The 22,673-nt window shown below is 37.1% G+C and overlaps 1 protein-coding gene across 4 annotated transcripts in view; it reads right to left on the bottom strand.

The window, feature by feature from the left end:
* The window catches only part of VTI1A (vesicle transport through interaction with t-SNAREs 1A), a 363,723-nt gene that overhangs the window by 289,412 nt on the left and 51,638 nt on the right, over window positions 1-22,673 (bottom strand). For all 4 annotated transcript variants that reach the window (XM_082630425.1, XM_082630427.1, XM_082630426.1 and 1 more), the window contains exon 4: window positions 589-666. In XM_082630425.1, the coding sequence (XP_082486551.1) occupies window positions 589-666 (78 nt within the window). The remainder of the gene's footprint in view (window positions 1-588; window positions 667-22,673) is intronic.

The following is a 22,673-nucleotide window of genomic DNA, read 5'->3' as shown; positions in this document are numbered from 1 at the left end:
CTTTCCTTATTACTACTGCTACCACTATCATCATCATCATCATCATCTTCATTATTTGACAGGGGCAGGACCTTTATGTGAGTATCCAAGTTCCACACTGGTGCTTACAATTTGCATTTTGGTGAATGTATTTTTAAGAAGCTACACAATAGGAGACTGAGCTGCCCTGTCGAATTTTGAAAGCTTACTTTCATTTGTTTTGCTGCAAGTGTTGATTTAATTATACTGCATTATTATCAAAGCTGCATTATGTACTTTTTTATTCCTTTTACATGTGTTTGAGGTGAGGACCTTGGCTTTGTCTGCAAACAGTGTGTTTCAAGTTATTCCTTAAGTACTAAATAATAAAGAAAAGAGAAGAAAAGATTTTTTAAAAAGATAGCAGACAGTGATCACAAGGTAAAGGGTTAAATGTAAGATCTCCAAGAAACATTTTGAAGTTGATTAAGACTCCAGCTTTGCATTAAACAGTATCGCTTCCACATGAGTTGCCGCTAATACTGTTACGGAGCAGCTTGAGAGCCCAGTGTGCCAGTGACCTCCTTCACCCTCCAGCCACCCACCGGGCCTTCCTGATTAGCATTCTACCTGGTTCTCTGAGGAATTCCCATCATCCCCTAGGAGCTCATTCCGTACTTCGTCACTGTAGGCAATCCGTGACCTTTTCTATAAAACAAAACAAAAAGGGAGAGAGCAAGATGAACGTTAGAAAGTAAAGGCTTCGAAGCATTATTGGTATCAACGCTGATCATCTCAAACCTCGAGAGCCCCCTAATGGAAACCTATTTGCTCAAATGTGCAAACCAAAGTTGTGCAAAGTTCTTGAACTTGAGGAGTTTAATGTAAATTAGAAGTTTTCTCAAATGCCAGTAATGGAAGAAAACTCTGCATTGTGTTAAGTACTCTATTAATATTCACAAACGGATCAGAACTGATATGTTATTCCATGCAGAGTCATTCAAACCAGACCACAAAGCTAAAGGAAATACAACTATATAGCTGTATATCTGCAACACTCACCAGATTGTAATTAAAACAAGAGTATATGGGGGTCTTTAATATTGTGGCAGGAAATGGACTCTACAATATAGGTTTTCTAAAATCTCTAATTCTAGGATAATATTATATCTCCAACTATACACTGGAATGCCTGGAAAATAGCATATCCTTATTTCTTTCATTATTGTGATGTTACTAACCAGAATTTAAAAGCATGTGCCGTTTCCAAACAATAATTTAAATGTCTCCAAGTCCTCTATAAAAATGGCCTAAGGAAAAGCAGTGGGAGTGTGTGTATGTGTGCATCTGGTAAAACAAATTAAATTTCCCAATCCCAGTGAATAAAGGCAAGTAGGCTATGAGCCAGCTTTTCACAATTCCAATAAATAAAGACAAGCAGGCTATGGATCGACTTTTCACACACTGAAATTTTGTTTTACAAGAAATCTACCTTTACCTGTAAAGTCAGAGGGACATGTCTGCAAGCAATTCATGAATTATCTAAACATGCACACATTTGGAAAAGCTAAAAAGCTCTGAAAATTAGCTGTGAAGCTAGAGTGCCATCCTCAGATCCTACTTCAGCATCACTATTTCAGACCCAAATGCCGATTTACAGATTACTTTGCTGCCTTTTCTGCTTCTGAACTAACTAAGCAAAAACAGTCAATTAAAAAATGGCAGTTGGGAAACAGTAATCTTTTCCCACTTGGGGTCTACAGTTTAGCACTTAGTATTTCTTACCTGCTCAACTGTGATATGAAAAATTATTGTAGTTTAAAAGGACTATCCATAATCCATGAGCAGAAGTCAACAAGATTTTTAATTAGATTTTTAAACCAGTGAATGAGTAACACTGCTTTGCCACACAGAGATCATAATATCTTAAACATAAAATCCTACTATATTAGAATTTAAAAGGACTTTTGACAAGAAAAACAAATAGATTTTAAATCATTTTAAAGTTGCCTTTCTCAATTGGGGTTCTTTTTCTGAACCACAAAATACAGAAAATGATTTCAGTGACTATTTTCTCAATTCTCCCAAAGATGGGACATGAGAGAGAGTTTAGTTCATTACATAGAATAGAAACTTTAGGGCATTAAGGTTTAACTCTCTGGTAGAATCCAGTTGAAAGGGGCTGAATGGGGTATAAATAAAAATAAATAAACCTAGACATCCTTTTATTTTTTTAGAGAAAAAAAAATCAGTCTTGCGGAATTCTAAAGGTAGCTTTGGTTAAATTGAGACTAGAACTCTGTGGTCCTGACTTACAGCTCAGTACTCATTCTACTACACAAAATTTCCTCCTCATTTTATTACCCTCTGAATACTCTCAGGAAAAAAAATATAAAGATTGCAAAATGTTACAAAGGAGATGGTGGAATCCCCTCCTGCCCTAAGTCTCTACCCCAAGCTCCCCTTCCTTGCTACAAATGTGCATCTCATACTCTGGCAGTAGATAAATGAAACCAACCATGTTGCAGAAAGGACAAAATAGAAAAGTTAGGTCATTAGACTGACGTCAGGTCAGTCAGTAATGACATCTATATCAGATGTCTTAACTATTCAGGAGTGATCCAACTCATTCATTTTTGAATATGGCAGACTTCTTACCACCACAAACAGTGCATATTAGGTTGGCTTCTCTTATTGTATTCACTGAAGCTACTATTAGTTAGCTGTTTCTATTGACTTCATATCGTACTGAAAAATGCTAAATTACAAGGACAGTTCACTTCATGGCCTTACCACAATATTTCAATCAAGCCAAACCCTTCTTTTGCCCATTTGGAGCTCCTCGCTATGGTAGTTTCAAACTAGCTTCAAACTAGTCTCAAACTAGTATTTTACAGCATTAAAGGAAATGAGAACCTTTAAACAGGCTGTGGTATCAGAGCTGCCTTTTTAATTATTCATTTCATCCCTATGGGGGACTAAAACATTCCACAGTACGCAAGAGTATCATATGGAGATTGTTTTTCCCTTTTTTACCAAAATACCAACAAATTGGCATAGATTGTTTAATTATATTATATTCTTATTTTGATTTGATGTACTTCAAAAGAAGAAGAAAATTATAAACATGTATCCCTAAATATCTAATCTTGTTTTGGTTAGAATCCATTGCTTTTAAAAACCAGCAATTAAGGGTGTACATGCTCAGCAACAGAGAACTAAAGCTTTATCCACAGTTGAAGGGTGGTCCCTATAAATGTCATTCTTTACCATTGGGATGGTTAAAACTGCTCATTGGGATGGCTTTCTGGATGTAATTAAGCAAATGATATGCTGAGTTTATAAAATGTTCTCTGATAGGACTGACTTCCCTTAAAATGTTCTTCTGATTGATTGAAAAGACAACTCATTTCAAATATCCGAAATAGTTCCTCATGAAAATGACACAGCTAATGCTGAAAACTGAACTCTTTACACTCAAGTGTCACTTTATAAAAATTTTTTCTTAATTAACACTTTGCTTTAGTAAGAATTATATTTAAATGCATGATATTGGTATTTTCTCCTAAATTTTTATAGTTTGAATTTTTAAATAAGCTGATTTTAATCAACTGTAATTTAGTCTGCAGAATCATCACTAAACTAATTGAATACCAAAAAAAGGCCAATTACTTTGAATGACAAACTGCTTATTTTATGGAATTTTCCTCCAAAATATCAATAAAATATTTTACATTTTGTGGAATTTTTAAAAAATGTCACTCTACATTGCTAAGTACTATGTCATACTTTAATTTGGCAGACAAAGCTAATGAAACTGAAACACCTACTGTATCTTTATAAACCAACTAAAATATTTTTTGCTTTATTATCAACTGTATAAAATCTGTACTTTAGCCAAATGCAAGCATGAGAATTTGAGCTGGAAATGTCACACAGTCAGCTACAGTTTGAAGGAACCCAATTCATAATGCATTTTATAAATAGTTAATGACTTCTATACATAAGCTAACCAGGCAAATCAAGAAATTGTCAACATTTTTAGTCTTAGTTGTCAGTTACTACTGTCTACTGGTGCTTTATATGTGGCTTCTGGAGAAGACAGAAGCTCTCTGCAGTTTGTAATCTATTGCAATTTCAGGTCTGTACCATAAGGATGGAAAAGCTTCAACTGACAATATCTGCCACACACACACACACACACACACACACACAGAGTTAAATACAAGGACATTTCTCACTTTTAGTTGTGTGTTTTTGTAAAGTTTATTCCTTCTAACTTATATGCTTAGGTGGACTAGACACAGTTGGACAGAGAAATCTACAGACCGTATATGAACCATAAAAAAATGACAAATTAACAACTGATTGTTATCCCTAAGGCATGATGCACAAAATTTCAATGGTTATTTTAAACTGACGACAAAAGTGAGTCTTTGGTTATGAAAGCAAGAATTTCAGACTCCAAGCAGTTTTTTACTTGATGGACGTCTGCATACTGATTGGCTGATTCTCTTAAAGCCAAGTTCAAACAGATACACTTGCTCAGTTCTCTCTGGAAATTTGCTTGAAACAATCTATCTACTTGACCTTAACATTTCCCAACTGAACTGAAGGTGTTCCTGGACAGGCACTGCTAAACTAGAAACAAAATGAATTAACTTAGTTTAAACTAATTAAGAACTGTGATCTGTGTACCATCTCCTGTAAGATTCTACATGTGAAACAAGGTATATGTAACCAGAATGAGGATTCTAGCACCCACCACTAGCATAAGCATAACAATGAAGTTGGTTTATTACTAGAACATATATGAGAATTTAATTTCCATGGCGTGCACATGGCAAAGCAATTGCTTAAATTGCCTCACCTGGGAATTTAATACAATGTTATCATCAGACCAGCCACACTGTAAATAGATTTATAATGCTTTCCATGTGCTGCACTCTGTTGCATATGAATTAAGTAATGATCTGGTATTACAATAAAATCAGCTAGTTCCCACACCTGGCAGACAGGATATTTCACTAAATTAATACCCATACAGCTACATCACAAGGCATGGGAGAGGAAGCAATCTCTAAGGCATTCGATTTGAGTTTTACATGGGAGGCAAACACTCCAGGGTTATGAAGAATGTTACTATGTTGAATGGGCCGCTTAAGACAACATCTGTATTACAGAATTAAGACTTTCTCATTCCCATTCAATTTTGGCCTGATTTTCTTCATTCAGTACTTTAATTACTAATCAGCAATCCGCAACATTCACAAACACTAAGAAAGCCCTTTATTCTAATCTATGTGCTGCAGACAGCCAAATAATTGATACAAAGTGCAGTATGGTTTTGGTAAGTAATGAAAGAACAGCTTGTCCTACTTCCTAATCAAATTGGTCTATAGAAGAAATGGTTAATAGATTTCTCCATAGGTCTAAAACAAATTACCCAGCCTGGCCAGACTTTTCCATTGCTTCTACCATGTCTTTCAGTCTCCATATATTTAATAATGCCCCAGGTTACCAGGTGATACACCTATTAAAAACTGTTATGCTTTCATAGCCAAAGAATTTAACTACTCTAAAGAATTTAACTGCTCCTGTTACAATTCACACTTTGGGATAGCTACAGAATACCGTGAAATTATATTTATTAGCTAGTCATATAGTTGCTGGTACTCATTTCTTACCTAATTTTATCTGGTTCTAATTAAATAATATCATACTTCCATTAATACCCAGATGGCATTTTCTAAAAAGCATCTATCTTTGGAACAAGGCATTCCATTTTTAACCTTACTTCTATTTCTTTGCTGGCGATTTCAGCTTTTCATCCTTACTCTACCTCTGACCCAGGACTTAAAAAGGCTCATCAATCCAGGACAGGAAACTTAAATTTTGGAGAAAAAAATAAAATGGAATTTATAAAATTTTGTTTATGACCGTGTTCTCTGTGCTGTACTAATTTCTAGCAAATAGCAATTTAAGATTAAAACATACCATACTACATGATATAGGTAAAGGTAAAGTAAACTGTTAGGTAAATGTTTGATCCTTGGAAAGTTGTTAGGATGACAAAGCACAGGGCACTGAGTGAAAAGAACAGAAGTAACATTTCAGTATGTGACCTTGGTCAAAATTAAGTTTTCTGAACATCAGTTCCCTCAATCTCTAAAAAAGTGGTGACAATATTTATTTCCCAGGGCTTTTGTGAGGATTTAAATATTATAAACAAATGGAAGCCTATCATAATACCTTGGATGTGATAACCCTGCAAAGGATGTTCAACTAAATATTAGTTGATAATATTGGAAAGGATGCAATAAAACCAGTACACATACATGCCTGAGAGTATAAATTAGTGCATCTTTCGATGAAAATGATTTGCCAATATATACCAAAAGTTGCTTTAAAAAATGCTATTATTTCATCCAGTAATTCTACTACTACATTGTTTTGCCCAATTTCCTATTTTATGGTTCCACAATTTTTGGATGACTTTCAATGACAAAAAACTTTACTGCATTTCTTTAATGCTATCAGAAAAAGTAACTTCCAATCTGTTTCTTCTAAGTAGTCATTCCACTAAACATGGCTTGCTCTTGCTCAAGGGACTGTTTAGAGTTAAAGGTCAAACTCATTCACTGGAAAGTGCACATGCCACATGTCACCAATACTGTAGCATTAATAAAGGGAAAGCACACTTTCTATCTATCATAAACTCATGGCCAATGGACCATATGCAAGCCACCAGAGAGAAAATACTAACACGCCCTGCTGCTAGGCTACCAGCAGTTGGAAAAGCAGGTTACCGTGCGAACACTAAAATAACCCATTGCTCGAGTATGTAATACCGGAAATTTTTTTCAAAAAAGTACAATTACAAATGTCTTTCTATTATACTCATTCTTATTTACTATTTTTGCTTGTACTTTCAAAACATTTTATGTGTTTGAAATGGATATTTATGTTTTGGCTATAATTAATAAGATAAATCATACCACATTTTCTCCTAATTATTTTTTTAAATTTAGCTTTAATATCACATGTGAATATTTATTTCCATATGATGAGGTTATATCTGTATATATACACATATAGACTCATACAAACCCATATGCAATCCATATGGAATGACTCTATTTATGTTTCACAATGCTAGAAGAGACTTTTATTTACACTAGGAACTCTGACCACATTGCCACTACATCATTTAATGATTTGCAAAACAGACAGCCCAGAAATGATGTAACTGCGCTTCTTCGTTTCCTCCTCCAGCATTTCTAAACTTATGCCTGAAATTTAAGTTTAACATTAGTGTTTCAAAATGCAACTTGAGTTAGTTAGAATCACGGCCCCACTTGCTTGCATATGTTTATAGTTTACAACTTTGACGCCGCTATTGAACACAGTATGTCTGTGTCTTATATCATGTTAGTTTGTCAATCAATAATTAAGTTACTTCATTCAGAAAATCAGCTCATGATAGAATGCCCAGATGTTGCTGTCAACATCTGGAACAGTGTAAGTACGCAGTAGAGGAAGTCTAATTCTTTACAGTCTTTGTGAATATAAAATAACTCCACATACTGTACTTGAAATAATCAAAACGTCAAAATGTTCATTATTTTGTTTGATAATGATGTATAAATACCCTATACATTCCCACTGGAAAATGATACTCTGATAAATGAATGCTATATAACAGATGCTTTATTTATATTTTTAAAAGAATTACCAAATAAAGTATGTAGATTTATATAATTAACTTGTATCTAGGTTTCCCTATGTAATCTGCCTAGCATTAGGAAGGAAAAGGGATTCATTCACTGAAAATCCATCCACAGTCGTAGTTTCAAGTGATCCAGACATCCAAGAACAAATGATCTTGATGATTCTATGTAACTGTCACTGAGGTTATCACATAAATAACAGAATCTGATAGTTGACAGTGACATGCAGCATCATCTAAACCAGCCTGCAAACATAGAGATGAGAGGTTCCAAGCCAGATGGGCGATCTACCCGAGGCCACACACCCGGGAGAGACCTGGCAGAAGGAGGACAGAATCCGTTTCCCGATGCCAGTGCTCTTTTCACTTTACCAGACCACCAAGACAGGCTGGGGGTGTCTTATCACCCATTCCCCAGAGCAAGGCTGGCTGTACCATTCACCTAGTTCTATGAATGTATCATCAGCTATAAAGTTGATTAGTCTGTAGATTTTGTTTCTTGTCACCCTCCTCCAAAACAAACAAACAAACAAACCTTTACTTATACTTTGTTGTTAACATCTGGAATATTGACAATAAATTTGAAAGTCCAAGGGTGACACATGCTGAAGGTAGAATGTTCTATTTGATAGGAAAAAGTGTCTGATCTCAGTTGGTGAGTCACAACCACACCTATGGGTGTAACTGAGATACGTTTCAAGATGAATCTTCAAAGGCTACATCATAAACAACAATAATTTACCCTCATGGCAGGAGAGGAGCCACACCAGTTATTAAGATGTGCTAAGAATTATCTGCTTACCCGTGAGGGCTGGTGACTCCCGATTTATCTACTCTAAAATTCTAGCTTGGAACCAGCCATCTCATAAGCAAACAATTTTTACAATATTTTTTTCTTGGTACTTACTTTTGGACCCATGTTGTGAGAGATTCTTCATTAAAGAATATGCTGTGTTACCTTGAGTTTACAGTGCTCATAATTCAGAAGTGTACAATATACCTTTTAATGCTTTATGAATATAGCCAATATAACTGTGATGCTCAGCCAATAAAACAAAACTCTATTAGCCCAAATTCTCTACGGAAATATTTTGAAGATTACTTCTATACGTGGGTGACCCGAAACTATAAAATATGATTAAGTAAATATAAATATTCATACCTGATTCATAAACATGCTGTGAATCTAAAAGATTCTCCATTTTCAGTTGAACAGAATAAAATCCTGCCTACTGAGGGGCTTTGCTTCATCAAGTAAATGTTCTTTCTCTTCTATCTTCAATGTGTCACTCTCTACTGGTTCTTCCCTTTAAGAATACAAACATTTTTAAGTGTACCCCAACTTTCAATATTTTAAAAGGTTATTTTACCCTATACTACACTCCCCAGCTAATGCCCAACGGCTCTTTACTCTTCCTTTCCTAGCCAAGCTTCTCGAAAGAGTATACTACAAGCACTAAGTACACTTATTCATGTCCCGGCAGCTTATCAACTTCCAACAAACTGGATGTTTTCCTACCACGCCACAGGACTCCCCAGGAACACCAATGACTTCCTAGTGGACAAAATCATTTTAAAATAACTTCTTGGGCCTCCCTGGTGGCGCAGTGGTTGAGAGTCCGCCTGCCGATGCAGGGGATACGGGTTCGTGCCCCGGTCCGGGAGGATCCCATATGCCGCGGAGCGGCTGGGCCCGTGAGCCATGGCTGCTGAGCCTGCGTGTCTTGTGCTCCGCAATGGGAGAGGCCACAGCAGTGAGAGGCCCGCATACCGCAAAAAAAAAAAATAAATAAAATAAAAAAAATAAAATAAAATAAAATAACTTCTTTAGAATAGTTATAGATTTCTAGAAAAGTTACAAAGATAATACAGAGAGTTCCCATATAACCTAGACCTAGTTTCCCTTATTATTATCTTTTTGATGTTAATATTATTCTTTTTTTATTGGAGTATAGTTGTTTTACAATATTGTATTAGTTTATACTACACAGCAAAGTGAATCAGCTATACGTATACATGTATCCCCTCTTTTTTGGATTTCCTTCTCATTTAGGTCACCACAGAGCATTGAGTAGAGTTCCCTGTGCTATACAGTAGGTCCTCATTAGTTACCTATTTTATACATGGTATCAATAGTGTATATATGTCAATCCCAATCTCCCAATTCATCCTACCCCCCCCTTCCCCATTGGTATCCATACGTTTTTCTGTATGTCTGTGTCTCTTATTATTAACATCTTACATTACTGTGGTACATTCGTCATAATGAATGAATCAATTGTTCATTATTACACATTATTATAAACTGAGGTCCACACTTTTTTCAGATTTCCTTAGTACCTCATGTTTTTTTTTTTCTGTTCCAGGACACCATCCAATATCCCACATTACATTTAGGTGTCATGTCTCCTTAGGCTCCTCTTAGCTGTGACAATTTCTCAGGCTTTCCTAGTTTTTGATGACCTTGATACTTTTGAAGAGTACTGGTGTTTTGTAGAATGTCCCTCAATTGGGATTAGTCTGAGGTTTTCCTCATGAGTAGACGGGGGTTATAAGTTTTGGGGAGGAAGGCCACAGAGGCAAAGTGTTATTTTCATCAACATCATATCAAAGGTACAGACTATCAACATGATTTATCACTGTTGATGTTGACCTTGATCACCTGGCTGAGGAGATGTTTATCAGCTTTCTCCACTGTAAAGCTACTCTCTTCCTCCCTCTTGTACTGTATGCACTATGCACAACCCCCATTTAAGGACTGGGGAGTTATGCTCCACCTCCTTGAGGAAGGAGTATCAACATAAATTATTTGGCATGGGAGATCTGTCTATTCAATCATTAGTTGGTATCAGTATGAACTCATTGATATTTATTTTATACTATGGCTTATAAGCCAATACTACTTCATTAATTTTGTTGCACAAATTGTACCAACTTTGGCTCCAATGGCCACTTTTCAGTCCTTTTTTCATTAGACCTCTCAATAGCATCTGACATTGTTGCCCACTTTCTCCTTAGCAGTTACACCACAACCCTCCCCTGAAGTTCCTCCTATCCTTCTGGTCTCTCCTTCTCAGTCTCCTTCATCATAACTGCTCTCTCTGTATGCCCTGGATCTCCATCCTTAGCCCTATTCTCACTCATCTGTTTGATCTCATCTATACCTGTTGTTCTAACCACCACCTAGAGGCTGGCAAAGACATGTTTTCTGCATGAATCTAATTCCTACTTGGTGCCTTAGGTAATCAAAAGGCATCTCAGACTTAACACAGACAAAGTGGGGCATTTTCTTTCTCCTATATGCTGCTCTTCCTCCTGTTTTCCCTAATTTGAGGTATGGTGTTACCATGTACATAGTCAACGCAGATAAAATCCTAAAGATTTTCCTACTCTCTCCATTACTCTCCAAATCCAATCACCAAGCCCTATGGATTAAACCCTTATTTTTCAGAATATCTACAACTGGGGCCCTTAGCCATATCTTCAGGATGTCTGTTACCTTATACACTAGTCCCAATTCTTCCCCATAACTGTTGTTACCACATATTTCATCATTCTTTTTATATATGAATTATATTTGACAGATACTTGTATGGAAAGACGGACATGTTTTTAGGCAGAGGTAAGCCAACAGGTACAAATTCTCAGCGCCTCATCTTGGGGAGTAAAGGAGACCTTTTCAACCCTATCTGTAGCAGAATATCAAAGCTATAAAAGAATCATTGTCTAAAGATGTAACTTATTTCAGAGTAGGCATGTTAAAATAGAAAGCAAATTCATTCGACAAAAGCCAATATACTATGGGAAAATGCTAAGCAGCAGACCTCTCTCTAACTTCATAAGTCAAGACCACATTTCTCTTTAATTTCAAATGTAGGCATATGTCATATCAGCTATTGTACTGTTCTCCTAAGTTAGATATTTCCAATTTTCATGATATAGAAGCTAAAAGACCACCCTTTCAAATGAGATGATGTGCATGCACATTTCTCCTTTGTTTTTCTGATTTGTGGACCTGAGGAATATGGATTATTTCTGTTATCTGCATGAAGAAGCTCTGCTACAAGCCTGGCATTCAGTTTGCTTTTATGTCTGAGGCCCCAAATTGTACCGTTAGGCAACAGAGGGCACTTATCTGGATTGAACTGTCATACAGATAGATTTTTGTCAGCCATTCAATTTGTATTGGGGAACGTGCCGACAAAACCAAAAACCCAGCAATTTAAAACAACAAACCTATCCTCTACTGACAGGAACAAATGGCTTTATTTCAAATGAATAAGAATTACTATAGATCGCACATCCTGTGTGTGGGTGCTAAGAAAGAAAAGTATTTTTGGAACTAATTCTGTCTAGTTTTTCTGACAGTGGTTTAACATGAAGTAAGCACGAAATATGCTTAATACTAATAAACACACAAGAAAAATAATGCTAACAGACAGGAATTACATGTTATCAGAGGAGAACGAGGCTTTCTAAGAAAATTCCAAGTCAAAATTCATCAGCTACATGAAAAAGTTAACATTGTGTTGCATTTTGAGTTTATTCTCTGATCTCTAGTCCTTTGGGGAATGCAGGTGATGCCTCTGCCCACAACATAGTCAATCTGAGAAGTAAACCCATCATTCTCCCTGAGTCTAAACTGATTCTGGCTCTGTGTCTTCAACACTCACAAAGAATAACTGAAAACTTTAGAGAACTGACCTTATCACAGTTACACCCAATCTCTTCCATATCTCAGACTATTTGGAAAAATAGTCAGAGGATCTATTATAAGTTGGTGTTAATCTTAGACATTAAAGATGTTGATAAATTATATCAGTAAAGACAAAGTAATAAAATTTTCACAGCTTAAAAATTACATCAATCTGCCCATCAGTATATAAAATAGTTTAATCCCCTCCCCTATTATTTTTGTTTGAGTTGAATCCCGTTCCCTTTTCTATAAGCTGCATCTTCATTATGGAACTTCTGGAGCTACTCTTTCAGTGAAATTCATTCTTAGACTTGTAGGATCAGACACTGCTGTGAAGGAAATAAGCAAACATGCAAATTCAACCCTGGGAATCCACATCGAGCTGACACATAAAATAAACAAACTTACAGATCAAAAACTTCAGTTGAACCAATGTAATTTTACTAAATAGAAATCTAATTAGTTCAATTACTTAAATGCAAGCATTTACATTAGAAAATGAGTTCTCTTCAATCAAAATTGTGTAACAAGAATTTAGCACTTTACAAAATTCTGTAATATGTCACATGACATAGCTATAAGTTTTTATGTTGTAGCAACAGGTACTTATATCAAGACTTTAGATTTTATTAAAGGACAATCTAAAAAAATAGTAGAGTCTGGATACGACATGAAAAGGACCTCATGAATGGTAGTTAAAATAGATAACAGGACAAAAGCAAGGTAAAATATAATGCTCCAAATGGCCTCTACATTTTGGTAAATGATAGAACTATCTGAGAAAAAATATTTTTACTTTGAAGAAAGTTACAAAATTACATTAATTTAAAAACATGAACAGATGCATGATGTATGTAACTTACTTTCAAACAGTTCAGAAAAAAATAGACATACACAGAGTTGAAAAGATCAATAGAGAAAGCATACAAAAATGATAAAGCAAACAGTACAAAATGTTAATAGGCAAATCTAGGTAAAGGGTATATGTATATTCTTTGTGCTATCCTTTAAACTTTTCTGAAAGTTTGAAATTAGTTCCAAATAAAAAGTTTAAAGTGATTAAAAAGTATGAAGAGGTTAGTGGGATAAGGAGAGAGAGGCTCTTGATAAGCTAATTTTCTACAACTAGCTAATGTCTGAGATTAGCTAATGTCCAGAATAAATCCTTGATTAGACACATAACAGCTCATGTTAAACTAAAGTATGAGACCATTACTCCTTTCAAATTCAGACTATTTAAACTGTTAATTTTTATTATGTACAATGGTGTTTGTTCTCTTTTAGTTTTTTTCAGTAACAATGCAGGATTACATTTGTTAGTTTTAAATTAGCAATGTAATTTTCTTTTGAAGTTCAGCTAGTAGAATGGACTCTAAATCATACCTGGTCAGAGAAGCTCAAAGTTATCAGTTCATAATGACAGAATATTATCTACCATTTAAAACAGTTTGGCGGTAATGTACAGTTCTTTTTTCCCTTCATTTCATTCCGAATAAAAGTGTTGAGGACAATAATTCTAAATCAGATTGCTTAACAAATAAATGATTTATTATTTTACAGAAATGCCTAGAGGATCCTAGTACACATTTCACTGGAGTGTTTTGCACTAACTAAAGGTCTTCTAGTGTGCTCTTAGGTCATACTCTAATGTTCTTGAAGAGAACACACACTCTCACATAGTTAGACATGTGCCCACTAAACTTTGAGTTGATTTGGCAATCAAGATATTGCTGATCTGTCTAATTTTGACTGTGATAGCCCTGGACTGGAACTGAATGTAATTCCATTCTCTGAGAAGAACACAGACAATTCTGGAGCTCTATAAATACGCAATAATGATAGGGCCTTAGGGCTAGAAGGGACCTTGAGAGGTCCTCTAGTGTGCCTTGCTCCCTGACATCATGGCACACTGAATGTACCTGATAAAGACCTTGGGAAGGAGATTCCTTAACCTTCACAAAGGAGGTTTACCAACAGTCACCGATTACTGTCAGGAATTGTTTCCCTAAATTAAACTTAAATCTATGGTCCTGCAGTCACACATACAGTAAAGCCCAGCCACAGCTGCTGACCACATTTGGTGTAACGCTTATTCATAGACTTGAAGACACCTAACAACTCCACAACTCTCCATGAAGGGAAAATGATCCCAGGACCTTACTTCATCTCTCTAATATTCTAATCCTTTAATCATCTGAAGGACCCACCTCTGAATTAACTTTAGGCATGGTAACCCCAACAATACTCAGAGATGGACATTAGTGGATTCTTCCAGATTCTACCATGAACCAAAGTGTACCCCATCTTACCGTCTGTAAAGCTGAGGAGGCCACTCATTTTTCTGTTCTTTCTGATTTCTGCTCTGAATATATTTAACATTAAATTATATACACGCACTAATTTTTAGTTGAGTTTTAGGGCAAGATACTATTACTTGCCCTAAATTTAAATTTGTTTTCTTGTCCTTTGAAAAAACAATATGATAAATTAAACAGATCTCCAATTTGGGCAACCGACGAGCCTGGATTCAAATCCCTGGTTCCTCCTTTTCTAGTTATGATTAATAAGCAAGTTTTTGAGGCCTTGTGTAGTAGCCAAGGTAAAGTTTATAAAACAACCAATACAGTGTTTAACACATACTGGGAATTAAAGAATAATAACTGCTCTAATCATAATAATAATTATTATTGAGAATGCCAGAAAGTCTACTCTTCTAGAATATAAAACTCTGGGTTTGCCCACCTCAGCTCTTTATTCTAAGATGGCCTCACACAACTTTGCCCAACATGGCCACTTCAGTTCTGCTCCCAGTTAGTTATCACCCAAACTTCCGACTATAAAGACCAGATTGCCATTCCATTCCAGTTCCTCCTTGCCCTTGGGACTCAATTTTGCCTTCCATTTTTGGTCTTTTTTCTTTTTTCTTTTTTTTTTTTCCAGGGTTTTGAATATTATTCTTTGTCTTGACTGTTGTATCTGGCACAGTGAGAACCATGCATGTGTTTGGTATTTAATCAATAGTCATAGGTTATCAAAATGGCCTTCTTTGTTCTATTTTTTTTTTATTCCTGTCTTACCCCTGTGTTCTTCATGACATTTTTTTTCTTAAATTCCATATATATGTGTCAGCATACAGTATTTGTCTTTCTCTTTCTGACTTACTTCACTCTGTATGACAGACTCTAGGTCCATCCACCTCATTACAAATAGCTCAATTTCGTTTCTTTTTATGGCTGAGTAATATTCCATTGTATATATGTGCCACATCTTCTTTATCCACTCATCCAATGATGGACACTTAGGTTGTTTCCATCTCCGGGCTATTGTAAATAGGGCTGCTATGAACATTTTGGTACATGACTCTTTTTGAATTATGGTTTTCTCAGGGTATATGCCCAGTAGTGGGATTGCTGGGTCATATGGTAGTTCCATTTGTAGTTTTTTAAGGAACCTCCATACCGTTCTCCATAGTGGCTGTACCAATTCACATTCCCACCAGCAGTGCAAGAGTGTTCCCTTTTCTCCACACCCTCTCCAGCATTTATTGTTTCTAGATTTTTTGATGATGGCCATTCTGACTGGTGTGAGATGATATCTCATTGTAGTTTTGATTTGCATTTCTCTAATGAGTAAAGATGTTGAGCATCCTTTCATGTGTTTGTTGGCAGTCTGTATATCTTCTGTGGAGAAATGTCTATTTAGGTCTTCTGCCCATTTTTGGATTGGGTTGTTTGTTTTTTTGTTATTGAGCTGCATGAGCTGCTTATAAATTTTGGAGATTAATCCTTTGTCAGTTGCTTCATTTGCAAATATTTTCTCCCATTCTGAGAGTTGTCTTTTGGTCTTGTTTATGGTTTCCTTTGCTGTGCAAAAGCTTTTAAGTTTCATTAGGTCCCATGTGTTTACTTTTGTCTTTATTTCCATTTCTCTAGGAGGTGGGTCAAAAAGGATCTTGCTGTGATTTATGTCATAGAGTGTTCTGCCTATGTTTTCCTCTAAGAGTTTGATAGTGTCTGGCCTTACATTTAGGTCTTTAATCCATTTTGAGCTTATTTTTGTGTATGGTGTTAGGGAGTGATCTAATCTCATACTTTTACATGTCCCTGTCCAGTTTTCCCAGAACCACTTATTGAAGAGACTGTCCTTTCTCCACTGTACATTCCTGCCTCCTTTATCAAAGATAAGGTGACCATATGTCCGTGGGTTTATCTCTGGGCTTTCTATCCTGTTCCATTGATCTATCTTTCTGTTTTTGTGCCAGTACCATACTGTCTTGATTACTGTAGCTTTGTAGTGTAGTCTGAAGTCAGGGAGCCTGATTCCTCCAGCTCCATTTTTCGTTCTCAAGATTGCTTTGGCTATTCAGGGTCTTTTGTGTTTCCATACAAATTGTGAAACTTTTTGTTCTAGTTCTGTGAAAAATGCCAGTGGTAGTTTGATAGGGATTGCATTGAATCTGTAGATTGCTTTGGGTAGTAGAGTCATTTTCACAATGTTGATTCTTCCAATCCAAGAACATGGTACATCTCTCCATCTACTTGTATCATCTTTAATTTCTTTCATCAGTGTCTTATAATTTTCTGCATACAGGTCTTTGTCTCCTTAGGTAGGTTTATTCCTAGATATTTTATTCTTTTTGTTGCAGTGGTAAATGGGAGTGTTTCCTTGATTTCACTTTCAGATTTTTCATCATTAGTATATAGGAATGCCAGAGATTTCTGTGCATTAATTTTGTATCCTGCAACTTTACCAAATTCATTGATTAGCTCTAGTAGTTTTCTGGTAGCATCTTTAGGATTCTCTATATATAGTATCATGTCATCTGCAAACAGTGACAGCTTTACTTCTTCTTTTCCGATTTGGATTCCTTTTATTTACTTCTCTTCTCTGATTGCTGTGGCTAAAACTTCCAAAACTATGTTGAATAAGAGTTGTGAGAGTGGGCAACTTTGTCTTGTTCCTGATCTTAGTGGAAATGGTTTCAGTTTTTCAGCATTGAGGATGATGCTGGCTGTGGGTTTGTCATATATGGCCTTTATTATGTTGAGGAAAGTTCCCTCTATTCTGCAGGGTTTTTATCATAAATGGGTGTTGAATTTTGTCGAAAGCTTTCTCTGCATCTATTGAGATGATCATATGGTTTTTCTCCTTCAATTTGTTAATATGGTGTATCACGTTGATGGATTTGCATACATTGAAGAATCCTTGCATTCCTGGAATAAACCCCACTTGATCATGGTGTATGATCCTTTTAATGTGCTGTTGGATTCTGTTTGCTAGTATTTTGTTGAGGATTTTTGCATCTATGTTCATCAGTGATATTGGCCTGTAGTTTTCTTTCTTTGTGACATCCTTGTCTGGTTTTGGTATCAAGGTGATGGTGGCCTCGTAGAATGAGTTTGGGAGTGTTCCTCCCTCTGCTATATTTTGGAAGAGTTTGAGAAGGATAGGTGTTAGCTCTTCTCTAAATGCTTGATAGAATTCGCCTGAGAAGCCATCTGGTCCTGGGCTTTTGTTTGTTGGAAGATTTTTTTATCACAGTTTCAATTTCAGTGCTTGTGATTGGTCTGTTCATATTTTCTATTTCTTCCTGATTCAGTCTTGGCAGGTTGTGCATTTCTAAGAATTTGTCCATTTCTTCCAGGTTGTCCATTTTATTGGCATAGAGTTGCTTGTAGTAATCTCTCATTATCTTTTGTATTTCTGCAGTGTCAGTTGTTACTTCTCCTTTTTCATGTCCAATTCTATTGATTTGAGTCTTCTCCCTTTTTTTCTTGATGAGTCTGGCTAATGGTTTATCAATTTTGTTTATCTTCTCAAAGAACCAGCTTTTAGTTTTATTGATCTTTGCTATCGTTTCCTTCATTTCTTTTTCATTTATTTCTGATCTGATCTTTATGACTTCTTTCCTTCTGCTAACTTTGGGGTTTTTTTGTTCTTCTTTCTCTAATTGCTTTAGGTGCAGGGTCAGGTTGTTTACTCGAGATGTTTCCTGTTTCTTAAGGTGGGATTGCATTGCTATAAACTTCCCTCTTAGAACTGCTTTTGCTGCATCCCATAGGTTTTGGGTCGTCGTGTCTCCATTGTCATTTGTTTCTAGGTATTTTTTAATTTCCTCTTTGATTTCTTCAGTGATCACTTCGTTATTAAGTAGTGTATTGTTTAGCCTCCATGTGTTTGTATTTTTTACAGCTCTTTTCCTGTAATTGATATCTAGTCTCATAGCATTGTGGTCAGAAAAGGTACTTGATACAATTTCAATTTTCTTAAATTTACCAAGGCTTGATTTGTGACCCAAGATATGATCTATCCTGGAGAATGTTCCATGAGCACTTGAGAAAAATGTGTATTCTGTTGTTTTTGGATGGAATGTCCTATAAATATCAATTAAGTCCATCTTGTTTAATGTATCATTTAAAGCTTGTGTTTCTTTATTTATTTTCATTTTGGATGATCTGTCCAGTGGTGAAAGTGGGGTGTTAAAGTCCCCTACTATGATTGTGTTACTGTCGATTTCTCCTTTTATGGCTGTTAGTATTTGCCTTATGTATTGAGGTGCTCCTATGTTGGGTGCATAAATATTTACAAATGTTATATCTTCTTCTTGGATCGATCCCTTGATCATTAGGTAGTGTACTTCTTTGTCTCTTCTAGTAGTCTTTATTTTAAAGTCTATTTTGTCTAATATGAGAATTGCTACTCCAGCTTTCTTTTGGTTTCCATTTGCATGGAATATCTTTTTCCATCCCCTTACTTTCAGTCTGTATGTGTCTCTAGGTCTGAAGTGGGTCTCTTGTAGACAGCATATATATGGGTCTTGTTTTTGTATCCATTCAGCCAATCTGTGTCTTTTGGTGGGAGCATTTAGTCCATTTACATTTAAGGTAATTATCGATATGTATGTTCCTATTCCCATTTTCTTAATTGTTTTGGATTCGTTATTGTAGGTCTTTTCCTTCTGTTGTGTTTCTTGCCTAGAGAAGTTCCTTTAGCATTTGTTGTAAAGCTGGTTTGGTGGTGCTGAACTCTCTCAGCTTTTGCTTGTCTGTAAACGTTTTAATTTCTCCATCAAATCTGAATGAGATCCTTGCTGGGTAGAGTAATCTTGGTTGCAGGTTTTTCTCCTTCATCACTTTAATTATGTCCTGCCACTCCCTTCTGGCTTGTAGAGTTTCTGCTGAGAGATCAGCTGTTATCCTGATGGGGATTCCCTTGTGTGTTATTTGTTGTTTTTGCCTTGCTGCTTTTAATATGATTTCTTTGTGTTTAATTTTTGACAGTTTGATTAATATGTGTCTTGGCGTATTTCTCCTTGGATTTATTCTGTATGGGACTCTCTGTGCCTCCTGGACTTGATTAACTATTTCCTTTCCTGTATTAGGGAAGTTTTCAACTATAATCTCTTCAAATATTTTCTCAGTCCCTTTCTTTTTCTCTTCTTCTTCTGGAACCCTTATAATTCGAATGTTGGTGCATTTAATGTTGTCCCAGAGGTCTCTGAGACTGTCCTCCGGTCTTTTCATTCTTTTTTCTTTATTTTGCTCTGCAGCAGTTATTTCCACTATTTTATCTTCCACCTCACTTATCCGTTCTTCTGCCTCAGTTATTCTGCTATTCATCCCATCTAGAGTATTTTTCATTTCATTTATTGTGTTTTTAATCGATGCTTGATTCATCTTTAGTTCTTCTAGGTCCTTGTTAACTGTTTCTTGCATTTTGTCTATTCTATTTCCTAGATTTTGGATCTTGGAAATAGAATCTTGGATCATCTTTACTATCATTATTCTGAATTCTTTTTCAGGTAGACTGCCTATTACCTCTTCATTTGTTAGGTCTGGTGGGTTTTTATCTTGCTCCTTCTCCTGCTGTGTGTTTTTCTGTCTTCTCATTTTGCTTATGTTACTGTGTTTGGGGTCTCCTTTTTGCAGGCTGCAGGTTCATAGTTCCCGTTGTTTTTGGTGTCTGTCCCCAGTGGCTATGGTTGGTTTAGTGGGTTGTGTAGGCTTCCTGGTGGAGGGGACTAGTGCCTGTGTTCTGGTGGATGAGGCTGGATCTTGTCTTTCTGGTGGGCAGGTCCACGTCTGGTGGTGTGTTTTGGGGTGTCTGCGGACTTTTTATGATTTTAGGCAGCCTCTCTGCTAATGGGTGGCGTTGTGTTCCTGTCTTGCTAGTTGTTTGGCATAGGGTGTCCAGCACTGTAGCTTGCTGGTCGTTGAGTGAAGCTGGGTGCTGGTGTTGAGATGGAGATCTCTGGAAGATTTTCGCCGTTTGATATTATGTGGAGCTGGGAGGTCTCTTGTGGACCAGTGTCCTGAAGTTGGCTCTCCCACCTCAGAGGCACAGCACTGACTCCTGGCTCCTCAATTTGGGATGATTTGTTGTCTATTCATGTATTCCACAGATGCAGGGTACATCAAGTTGATTGTGGAGCTTTAATCCGCTGCTTCTGAGGCTGCTGGGAGAGATTTCCCTTTCTCTTCTTTGTTCTCACAGCTCCCGGGTCTCAGCTTTGGATTTGGCCCCGCCTCTGCATGTAGGTCGCCGGAGGGCGTCTGTTCTTCGCTCAGACAGGACAGGGTTAAAGGAGCAGCCGCTTCGGGGACTCTGGCTCACTCAGGCCAGGGGGCAGGGAGAGGCACAGAGTGCGGGGCGAGCCTGCAGCGGCAGAGGCCAGCGTGACATTGCACCAGCCCGAGGTGCACCGTGCGTTCTCCCAGGGAAGCCGTCCCTGGATCCCGGGACCCCGGCAGTGACGGGCTGCACAGGCTCCCGGAAGGGCGGCGTGGACAGTGACCTGCACTCGCACACAGCGGTCTTTTTTCTTTTGACTCTTTTTATTTATATCTGAACTTGATTTTCTCTGCTTTGACCCTCAATGTTTCCTGAGGATTTAGGCTCCCATTCACCCATTTGCTCTCTCTAGAAGAGCAAATACTTATATATGTGATCCCTGAGAAAATACTTGTAGATATCATCCCAAACTCTGAATTCAGACAGTAGTATAACATAGAACCTTCAAAGATAATGTGCTTCATTATCAGCACTTTATTTAACAGTATGAGTTAAACTATGATTCAAATCCTAGTTTTGCTATTTATTATCTATGTGACTGAAGAAAGGGTGTCGAACCTTTCTGAGTCTCAGTCTGCATATCTGCATAAAAGAAATGAAAAACACTTTGTTGGAATGATTAAATGGGACTTGCAAAAAGAACACAGCTGCATAAGTTAACAGGTTCCCTCTAAGTCATCACTCTTCCCTCTCCTTCCCCTCTGGGTTTGGGTAGGTGGGTGAATAACAAGAACAAATATACTTGGAATTCTCCTTTCTTGGCAAAACTAGAAAACAGATATTATTCATAGATCCCAAATTATGTGGAGAGGTGTCCCAAAGCAGATGAGATCATGCAGAGCCACTTTATGACAAAATGCCTGAAGGATGGTACGAGGACGCAACCATAGCTGAGCTCAAAAAGCACCAACTACAATACACTTCCTAAAGATGAGGGACTCATTCTGAAGCACAAAATCTATATGCTTCGTTTGAAACAATGGCTGTGGGAAGGTGTAAGCAGGCTGCTGGCAGAAGCACTCTGGGACACAGTTTGTTGAGAGAAGCAGAGTTAGATAAAGAATAACACAGGACTTCTGCTTCCCAAAGAATGTAGAAAAACACAAGAAGCCATTGCTTTCACCTTAACAAACAAAACAAGCTGGAGAAGCTACAAAAACCACAATTTTTAGAAATCTATCAGAGAGCTGATGATACAAAGACACCTAACTGAAATACGGTCCAGAAAACCATAAGCCTTTTATAACAGAGAAGAGACCCGTGGCTGTTCTCGTTCTTGGTGGAGTAGAGGAAGCCCCTGCAGATATGGGTAAGAAGAAACCAGTCACACTTCTAACTGACTATGAAAGGTTGCATCAGAGCTGGCATAACAGGTTGGGAGTTCAAGGAACCTGAGCCGCAGAGTGAGGTAGAGGATCTACCAAGTAATGCTTTCCTATGGGTCATTACTGAGTGCTCAGGGCATGGGACGATTTCTGACAGAGGTGCTCCCCTGGGTTGCACAAGACCTCCCTCAATCCTAAAACAGCTGGCCCTCTGAAGGAGGGGTGCAAGGCAGCAGAGCTAAGAAAAGTCCATGCTAAGCACTGTGGCTACTGTAGGCTAGGGAATGGGCAAAGGAACTGAGGGGAACCTACCTGAGGCATTCTAAAATTCCAGCCACCAAAAGTTGAAGTAGGGGAGAACAGGAGAACTGAGAGAAACCCTCTGAGGCATTCT

The sequence above is a fragment of the Mesoplodon mirus genome, assembly GCF_964341445.2.
Source record: "Mesoplodon mirus genome assembly, chromosome: 2".
Classification (NCBI taxonomy): Eukaryota; Metazoa; Chordata; class Mammalia; order Artiodactyla; family Ziphiidae; genus Mesoplodon; species Mesoplodon mirus.
This window is presented reverse-complemented; position numbering and strand designations above follow the sequence as displayed.